At 31.5% G+C, this 10,242-nt stretch overlaps 2 protein-coding genes and 1 long non-coding RNA gene across 3 annotated transcripts in view; all 3 read right to left on the bottom strand.

Annotated features, from left to right (window-relative positions):
* Window positions 208-6,149, bottom strand: LOC107610924 (probable LRR receptor-like serine/threonine-protein kinase At4g36180). The gene is made up of 7 exons (XM_021108213.1): window positions 6,141-6,149; window positions 5,675-5,738; window positions 5,459-5,559; window positions 3,449-3,611; window positions 3,293-3,367; window positions 1,108-2,092; window positions 208-1,054 (listed from the first exon to the last, which is right to left on the bottom strand). The coding sequence occupies exons 1-7, from the start codon at window positions 6,147-6,149 to the stop codon at window positions 208-210; spliced, it is 2,244 nt and encodes a 747-aa protein (XP_020963872.1).
* Window positions 6,381-7,387, bottom strand: LOC107612304. Its single transcript, XR_001613684.2, has 3 exons — window positions 7,251-7,387; window positions 6,992-7,073; window positions 6,381-6,866 (listed from the first exon to the last, which is right to left on the bottom strand). It is a non-coding gene; the product is annotated as an uncharacterized LOC107612304 (long non-coding RNA).
* LOC107610923 (probably inactive leucine-rich repeat receptor-like protein kinase At3g28040) overlaps window positions 8,345-10,242 on the bottom strand; it is a 2,414-nt gene continuing 516 nt past the window's right edge. Inside the window, exons 2-3 of the mRNA XM_016312902.1 lie at window positions 8,996-9,069; window positions 8,345-8,920 (exon numbers count right to left, since the gene is read on the bottom strand). Coding sequence (XP_016168388.1) covers window positions 8,345-8,920; window positions 8,996-9,069 — 650 coding nt within the window. The remainder of the gene's footprint in view (window positions 8,921-8,995; window positions 9,070-10,242) is intronic.

The following is a 10,242-nucleotide window of genomic DNA, read 5'->3' as shown; positions in this document are numbered from 1 at the left end:
TTATTTAAGGCATCATAATTACTTTACTCAACATAACATAGATACAAATTATACAATAGCATGCCCAAAAACTTTATAAAAAACTTTGTAAGTCATAACAGCATACAACTTCAAGATTCTAGTACCAAATACAAAAGTACATCCACGTCTATAACTTTACAAAACACAATATTAACATAAAGAACAACCGAATGACAAGCACAGTTTCTAGTAGAATGCATCTTCAAGGAACCAACCAAAGCATTTAAAGAGGAGCTCTTCCATAAAATAAAACCATACTCTGCGCCAATAAGGATTGATCCAAAGAATCGTCACAAATGTTAAGAGCACTGTGACAAAGGATGCAACAGAACTCCAACAGAAAGAAGTGAAATCAATTACAGAATCGTCATTGTCTCCTCCACTAGGCAGATTTGGAGGAGGTGGAAGAAGTGTTGCATTGCCTCTATTACTATTACCCCACTTGAGATATTGATTTCCTCTATAACTACTCTCATCAAAAGTACCAAATTGTCCTTGGTTAGGTGCTTTACCTGATAGATTGTTGTAGCACACATTGAAGACAGATAAATAGTGCAAGTCCTCTAACTGTAGAGGAATTTCACCACTCAAACTGTTATTTGAAAGATCCATACTCTCAATGCTTTGTAGATTGTGGAAGCTTGTTGGAATTGGACCTTCCAAATGGTTGTGGGATAAATTGAGTGCATGAAGGCCACTCAGGTCTCCTATTTGGTCCGGAATTTCTCCTGTCAATTGATTAGATGACAAGTCCAAAACTGTAATGATTTCAAGCAATTCTGTATTGTACGAAAGGGATAAACCTTTTATTATGAGTTGTAGCAACGGATTGAAAAAAAATCCAAACAACAGTGATTGTTTCCCTGAAGCAAACGTAGTACTATTGAAGCAAGAAGGTACTGAGCCAGTGAAATTATTTTGGGAAAGGTCTAATATCTGCAAATATTTTAACTGACATATTTGATTGGGAATCTGGCCTTGCAACTGATTACCTCCCAACAAAAGAAACATCAAACTTTGAAGGCCACCCACACTAATTTGTTGTTGCTGAGATCAATAGCCATCCTCATTGTTCCATTTAATAACGCTTCGGGTATTGTGCCCGTAAGACTATTTCCTTGCAAGCTAATGAGTCCTGCAGATGGCATGTTCAAGCAAGAAGGCAGTGCACCTGAGAAGTTATTGTAAGACAAGTCTAAAGCCAGAAGCCTAATCAGTTCACACATCTCTTCTGTTATTTGGCCTTCAAAATTATTCCTTGATGCTGTTATTCTTGTTAGGTTCGGACTTCTAACAAAGCTTGGGAATGCTCCGTTGAAATTGTTATTGTCCACTAGCAATGATTGTAGAGAGATGCATCCTTTAAAAAAGTGTTTGGGAACATTCCCAGAAAAATTATTGTATGACAAATCCAAGACAGTCAAGGTTGACATCTCTCCAATTGATGAAGGAATAGAGCCATCAAATCTGTTGCTTGAAACATCCAAGTAGTCTAAAAATGGGAAGAAGAACCCCATGTTGGTGGGAAGCTCACCTTCAATCAAGTTGTTTGATATGTCCAATGTGTATAATTGGTTCATCTGTTGACTTTGATTAACAGGTAGCTCAAAAGATCCAACAAATGAGTTCTTTGATAAAAACATATATTTCAATCTGGGTTTGTTCATGAAGAACGAATTGGGAAACGTACCAGCCAAATTGGCTTCTGATAGATCAACTCGTCTCAAGGCATTTTGAGACGAAAGGAAAGAAGGAAAGGTTCTTGTAGGTAGGTTTAATTTACAAGAGAAAATCTCTAAGTCTTCCAATTGAAATGATGCATTCCAAGGGATGTTTTCAGTTTGAACCTGAAATGTTTTAGAACTCATATGTCCTATTTGCAAAACCTTAAGCTTTGATTGATTAGCCAAAATGTTCAATGAAAATAAACCCTCAAAATTGTTGAAACAAAGAGACAGATGCTCCAATGATGAAAGTCTAGCAAGCAAAGGTTCTGGAATGTTCCCGCTCAAAGAGTTATGTGAGAGATCAAGAGTTTGAAGCGATGTCAAATTTCCCAGAGAAAAAGGTCCTGCACATAAATAGTGAATTAATTTGAATTAATTAATATCTATTAATCCAATAATTTAAGAAAATTATAATAAACTAATGAAGTGAGTTTACTCATATACAGTGGTGGAGCAGACAAGGGGCCATGGCCCAAACTTTTTATAAAAAAATTTAGTAATACTTTTACAAAAGATAAAAAATAGTTCAATTGACTTAAATACTTTACTATGATTTAAAGTATCTAATAAGTTTAATAAACAACACTCTCTCTATCTTTAAGTTCAAATATAAAAAATTAGATATTTTTTATTTATTTAATTTAATATTATTTTATATTTGACTATTTATTTAATTTAATTTTATATGATAAAAAATAATAAAACAATTAATAAGTATTAATATTATTGTATTTTTATAGATTGATAAAAAAAATTCAATAAATATTATAAATTTTAATATTTGTTCTTCTAACTTCTTCTTTACATATTTTACAGGATATATATTCAAATTTTTATATAAAATAATAATAAAAAATCAAAAAATTGATACATTTTTTAAGAAGGAGACTAATATTTAAGAAAGAGAACATATAACTTTTACAATATCAATATATGTAGATAGTTCTTCTACTTTAATGAATCACGAAGAAAGTGAGATATAACCTTCAAAAGTTCAAAAAGTTACATCTGATGACTTTAACCTTAACTTTTTGGAACGAGATCTTGAGAAACGGCTTTAAATTTGGCAACACCCAAACCAGAGAGATGAGATTAGACGAGCTTATCTTAAATGTGGTCCATATCAAAAATATTTTGACAATTATTTTCTATCTGAACCCCCAAAATTTTGTTTCAAGTTCCGCCACTGTTCATATAATAAACGAAAGAGAAAGTATACTAAAAACAAGAATAATGCTAGAAAATTAATATTGTAACAGATAATTTCAGTTAATATTATAGTAAATTATCAAATAAGTCTAATATAAAATTCGCTAAAAATAAAATTTTGTTAAGTTTAGATTTTATATATTTTTTTAATTTAAATTATAAATATTTTATTTTTAAGAGTTTTGTTTATTTATTTTTTTATGTTGAATATTAATTATAATATTAACTGTGTATTAATGTTAGTTCCTAATACTTTTTCAAAGAAATATTGAATCATCATGCTTTTTCGATTTTTAATTAATTAATAAGCACAACAAAGCAATTCAGGTGGATACCTTGAGTTGTCAGGCTGCCGCTAAGATCATTGAAACTCAAGTCCAATGACTTCAAGTTGCATAAAACTGATAGTTCTGAACAAAAAATACACATTAGATTTATCTGCTAAAATATTTAAACAAAACGAACAGCCATCCTTTATGTTAAATTCATACCTTTGCTAGGAAAGAGTCCACCAATTTTGTTATGTGCAAGAATTAATTTCCTTAGGGATATTAGACTATACAAGAACTCCATTATATTCTCCTTGAAGTTATTGAAACTGAAATCTAATGTCTCCAACCTCTTTAATGTTGACTTGCTTCCATTATCTTCATTCTTCAATATAGTTCCCGGAATATATCAGATTCATGAACATATAACACAACAAAAGTACGAACTACGAAGTATATCGTATATTTCTTTTAATAATTAAAAAAACTCAATTTCATTAAACGTATTATCTACATAATTTTCTTTTCTAAACTAGGCATAAGTTATTTTAGGCTCAACAAATTTTCACTTGAAACTTTTCAAATATAACTTTTATGACAACCCTTAAACGGATGCACAGCAGATTTGGTATCATCATATTTTGGATAAAAAAAAATCAGTTTTTATATCCATTGCCATTCGTATAAAATATATATTCAAATGCAATATAAAAATAATTTTTTTTGTTATGTTTTTAAAAAACGTGTTATATTCATCACTCATTTTTTTTGTTTTGCTTCCAGAGAACGTATTTTGCATAAATATAGATGATTGATATATTTTTTAAATAATATAAAAATGACTTTTTTTTTAATTTAAAAATACAAATCAGAAACAACTCTTTTTTTGGGAGGTATAGAAAACTGAGGTTTAGAATGACAAACTCAAATTGGAAGCACTACTACATATTTGATTTTTACTAACATTTAAAAAATGTTACCAAATCATATTAAAATGTTATCAATATATATTAGTAACATTTTAACAAATGTTAAATATACCTTATGTTACTAAAGAGTTTTACTAACATTTTTCTAAAGATTTAATAACATTTAGTAAAAATGTTACAATAGATCTTCTATACTAATATTATGAGAAATGTTACAATAGATATTTCTTAGTAACACTTAAAGAAATGTTATCATAGATATATTTTGTAACACTTGAAAAAATGTTACTATAGATATTTTTTGTAACACTTAAAAAATGTTACAATAGATATTTTATCTAACACTTAGAAAAGTGTTACCATAAATATTTTTTTGTAATACTTCAAAAAATGTTACCATAGACATTTTTTTTAACACTTAAAAAATATTACAAAAGATCTTTAATAATATTTTTTAGTTATATTATAATATTTTTTATTTTATATTATACACAATATAAATATACTAAAATTAATTACTACAACATGAAATTTTTCATTAAATTCACAAAATGAAATTTTTATAACCTCTTTCATTAATCAATAATCATTGTATAAGTTTGCTTCGTAATGCAAATAAAATGAAAAAAGAAAAAAAATACTTATAGCACTTAAACTTTATGAATATTCCATATAAATAAAAAAGAAAAAGTGATACAAATATTTTACTAATCACACAAGAGAACAAATATTCAATGCTGACCAATGGTTCCAAACTTCTTTCTAAACTTGAAGGAGCTTCAGCCAAAACACATGGTCCTTAATTTCACCACATAAATGCTGGTCTTTTCACTCTGCGGTATCCATCATAGCTCTCTTCTCATACTGACTCCACCAAGTAGCATATTCTCACCTACTTAGGATCATAAACAACATACTCATTGTATTCCAAAGGACTATCTTTATGCTTTGATGCAACTATCCTTCCCCAAGGGACTTTGATGTCATCCTTCCAAACAAAGTGCTCTGACTCATATGTTTTCTTCTTCCCCAGTCCCTTCACTCCAACCTTCTTTTACTCTTAGGCTACTTCAATGAAATAAGAATGCTCCTACCCAAAAAGAAAAAATAAAATGAAATAAGGATGCTTAAACGTTAGTCAAACTTCTATATGCATAATGCATAGTTGGATTTCCGGTTTGATGTACTCATAATCAATTGTAAATGGTGGATCAAAATCAATTAAATATTATTTCAAATTATATCATTAGTTTTTAATTAAAAAAATTTCATAATTGATTAATGTAGGTCAAAAAGTACATACCTGGAGTCTCATTAAGAGGTCAGAACTTTGTTTAATGGAGAATAAATTGTTGTTGAATTTTTGGCGCAAACTTTCAACCTCAGCACATTCTTCTTCAATGCCTGCATTTGGATCAAACTCCCAATGTTCACGTCCAATGAAATTCTTCCCAGAAATTCAAATATTCTCCATTTACAAAAATTTAACTATGGCATAATCATAAGCTGTAATACTCACTGACAGGCTGGGGTGTTGTAGCAGGTGGAGCACTAGGTGCTGTTGCCACTTTCTCTCTAAGACCCTAAACATTTCAAACACATAAGTGTGACATTATTAGTACTTAATTAGAAACAAGGTAAACAAAATCTAAAACGAAGACCTATGGAGAACTCCTATTATTAGTACTTAATTTAGAATACCAAAAATCATCACGCATAAGTAACACTAATAAAAGCCTACCCATAAGAAATATTAGCATTTAGCAACCCCAATGTGACTCCAATCAAGGGGTCATAAGATAAGATTCAAGCCAACGGACGAAAAATAAATGGTCAGAGTTAAAGAAGTTTATATAACCCTTTAAAGAACTCATTATATTCTAAACTAAATCTTAATCAAGTTTTGGCATCAAGTAATCCTGAATATTCATAGGCCAGGAAGATTGATTACACAATAACGAGAGCCTTGCTATAAAATACCAAACCATCTTCATTCTGCAATACATTGGCAGGCACAAATTGCCATCAGAATTTAATATTGAAAATAAACTCAATACAAGGATTACTACTGCACCGAGAAGATTGTAGATCATTCTACCTACTTAAACCCATTAAGACATATCAGCCTAGCTGCACAGCACTTCCTACAGTCTAGGTAGAATTTTCTATTATGACAGGTATATATATATATTGAGATTAATTGAAAGATAAAGAAAAATGTCTTTACTTGCAAGATTAACATTAGAATAAGTGGCATAATTTGGTTTTGCAGACAATAGCTTAGGTGCATTGGAAGCATAGTTGGTGGTATAATAGTTCAATCCAATGAAATTATATTAGAGTAATGGATTAGAAATACACTTGAAAATAACAAATAAACCTGCAAAGTTCTATATATGGTTTTAGAACCATTTACACAGTAACAACTGAGAAACTACATCAGCAAGAAACATATGGAAACCTGCAGCTTCCATTTCTTCCTTTTGTTAATTTCAGAGAATTATAATTTGTAAACCCTTTTTTTAATGTAAAGAGTGGTAAACCATGATTACACCTGGTAGAATAACTATATAAAATATATATTCACAAGAATTTCATCACTACACAAGCCCAGCAAATCATTTCCCAGGAAGAGAAAAAATAATAAAGAAAGAACTTGGTCTTCAAAATTAAGTCCGGAAAAGACATACCATATTCCACAACCTCCAATACTGACGAATGTGACAACAGAAGCAGCATCACGACAACATTAAACAAAAGGAAAATATGTGAAAAATTCACTTAACAAATAATTATAAATAAACAACCTAAGAGAGTGCCGAGACAAAGAAATTACCTCATCAACAGTTTTTGCATTCCACCAATCCTTGTAAAATTCACGATCACCAAATCGCAGAAGCTCTGCAAGTATATTTAACCTACATTGCAAAATTGCAAATATTGTTTGTGATAGATCACGGGTGTTTTATCATAATCAAATTGCACAGTACAGAAGTCCATGTTAAGCACAGGTAACTAGAGCTACAATCCTTCAGTTTACATGTAAACACACCAGCAAATATAAACAATGGATGAGCCCGAGATTAAATACAAACCAAAGGTGGAAAAAGCAGTAGAACATGCAGAGCCACACATATAAATTTGGAACAGAAAGCTTCAAGACTCTCTCAATCGCATATAAAAGGTTTCCCTTCAAAGGATGCTGTGAATTCTATACGATTGGATTAATATACTGCAAAGTTAAATCATAAAAACACGGTCAGAAAACCTGAAGAATTCGAGAAAATAAGAATTAAGAAAAAAATACAGGCATTTCTTACTTGTTCTATTATAAATCCCATTAATCCTGTAAATATTATCAGCGTGACAACTTGACGAAAGACCCAACCCTTTCGAATAGATGGCGTGCGGGGATAGCTTGGCTATAACATTTCATACCACAGGAATCAAAATGGTGTAGAACATTTTGTAGAAAAGACAATGCAAGAAATTTCTACTCAAAATAAGAGTCACCATAACAATAACATTTGCAATCCACCCAAAGATACATTTACCAAGACAACTGCAAAAACAAATGAGACTCAAAAAATTACTCATAGAAAGTAAGAGAAATTCTGCAACCTAGGATAATACTCAGAATATCCATAAGCTATAAAGGGGAAACCAGGGACAGGGAGATAACACTTAATTTATGCATATTTTAATGTTGATTATTTAAGCAATACAAACTTTAATCTTGTTGTGAGGTTTTAAATTAATACGAGATCACTTAGGCACTGTGTTGGGACCAGCAAAGACTGGTTGACTTGTAAGCAAGTTTATCTCAACTTGTATGGAATTTTGATGTCAACCAAAAGATTATTTTGGGGTAAGCATGAATAATAGAATTAGGAACAGAACAAGCTGATTGTAAGCGTCAAGAACTTAGGGAAAGTACAACAGAAGATAGATAAAGAAAGGATTTTTGCCATATATTTTGCTAAACAATGTTTGATGCTCCCAAATGTTCGTCAGGAAAGGTCATGAAAATCGAAAATAATATGCCAAAAATTCAAAGAAGAAAATGATAATGTACAAGAACAATGTGCTCTAACTGCCTGCAGACAAAAACAATGTTTAAGTTGACATGAAAAATGATCAACACTAGCAATTTAAGTGATAAGCCCCTTAATATCCCCTATGGCCTTTTCTAGTTAACCCGAGGATCAAAATGAGTCAGATGCAGCTGCAATTTAGAAATTTCATTAGGCAAAGAACCTGATAAGGCATTGCTGAAAAAATCCAATTGCCTAAGCCTGCTCAATGACCAAACAACAGCAAAATCAATATAACCGGCAAAATGGTTATTCGAAAGATTAGTGCTATTCAATGAAGAACATCTAGAGATTCTGCTAGGACTTTGTCCTTCAAACAGGTTATTGGACAAAGAAAAGTAGTGAAGGAAATTGTAACTGTCAAAGAAACTTTGAGGGATATGTCCTGAGAATGAGTTGTGAGAAAGATCAAGAGACCTAATTGAACTCATGTTGAAAAATGAAGTTGGCATTTGACCGGAGAAGCCATTGTGACTTTGATTAAGATTCTGAATGGTGCTGGAAAGTGTAAGTGAAGGAGTAATGCTACCATTGAAATCGTTATGAGAAAGAGACAATACCATTAGATGCTGCAACTTCTCAAGGCCTTTTCCAATTCTTCCAGATAATCCTAACCCAACAAGATTGATCTCAGTGACTCTTCCTGTTGCTGGATTGCATTGAACCCGGTTCTATGAACAAGCACTTGAATCATCTTTCCATGAAGCAAGAGATGAAGAAGGGTCATGGAGGTCTGATTTGAATACAATCAGGCCAAGAACATCATCATTTAGCTGAACATTATTCATGTCATTGCTGTCTCCATAGCAAAAACTCAAAGCTGGTTAGTTAACTAGTTAAGTTTACAAACAGAAACAGAACAGGCATGACAATATCATATCACAATAGTTGTAACATGTCACATCATATCCAAGTCTTGCTTCTCTCGTTCTAGTTACTAACTACTAACACTTTGCTTTCTAGTGAAAAATATTGCTAGGATAACTAAATGAATTTCGGAAATGAAGCGAGGAAAGAAAAAGGAGAGCCTTAGCAGCTGGAGATGCAATTCTGAAATCACCAGTGTCCTCTTCAGGATTCTCGGGGTTGAATTAAGCAGATCTTAACATTAGGAATTCAATCAATTCACGGCCAACAAATCTTAACAAATATATACAAAAACACTTAAGAAGATTGCAAAGAATAATAATGAAGCAGTGAAAATTAGAGAAGAAAGAACACGAAAGGAGGTTCTTCTCCTCCTCCATTAGACTCACCTCAAAACAGAGAATAACAATCCCAACCCTAGAATTTGTTGAAATGAGAGAGATATTCAAGGAGCGGAGGAGCACGATCGAGAGCGCCAGTGAGATTGAGAGCGAGAGTGCGAAGCAGAGAAGGAGCACGATCGAGAGCGCCAGTAAGATTGAGAGCGAGAGTGCGAAGCAGAGATTGAGAGCGAGAGTGTGAAGGAGAACGAGATTTGGGGTGAGATTGAGAGCGAGAGTGAAGGAGAACGAGATTTGGAGCAGGTTCCTGATCTTTCTTCCGTTCCAATAGTTAGGGTAACCTCCGATTTTGATTTCCAGATTGAAATAGGTAACACTTTTGAAGTTTTTTTAAAAAATTATATATATTTACTAACATTTCATTATAAATGTTACTTTATATATAATTTTATAATAATTACTAACACTTTAACAAATGTTAAGCAATAAATGTTACCAAATGCTCAAAATGTAGTAGTGCGAGGTTGTAAATTGGAGCCTCTGATTTGAGGTTTTTCTTATATTTTTTGAAGGCTGAAAAATTAGTGGATCAGTTTTGAGGTTTCAAAAAATAAAATAAAAAATTAAGAAGTTTAATATCGACCTTCCGATTTATGGTCTTCTTAAATCGGATGGTTCAATTGGTTTTTAGTTACTTTTCAAATTTTATACCCTAAATAACATACAATGAATCGATAACAACGTATAACATTAACATTTTTTCAATATGTAAATTAAAAAATATC

The sequence above is a fragment of the Arachis ipaensis genome, chromosome B08, assembly GCF_000816755.2.
Source record: "Arachis ipaensis cultivar K30076 chromosome B08, Araip1.1, whole genome shotgun sequence".
In the NCBI taxonomy this organism is placed as follows: Eukaryota; Viridiplantae; Streptophyta; class Magnoliopsida; order Fabales; family Fabaceae; genus Arachis; species Arachis ipaensis.
Note: the sequence above shows the minus strand (reverse complement) of the source record. Positions and strands in the feature narration are given on the sequence as shown.

Excerpts from the sequence above, each read along its gene's own strand:
- LOC107610924 (XM_021108213.1), bottom strand. Across the intron at positions 5,560-5,674 it reads TACAACACCCCAGCCTGTCA|GCATTGAAGAAGAATGTGCT; the intron begins GTGAGTATTACA and ends ATCCAAATGCAG. Across the intron at positions 1,055-1,107 it reads ACGGGCACAATACCCGAAGC|TGTGGGTGGCCTTCAAAGTT; the intron begins GTTATTAAATGG and ends ACAACAAATTAG.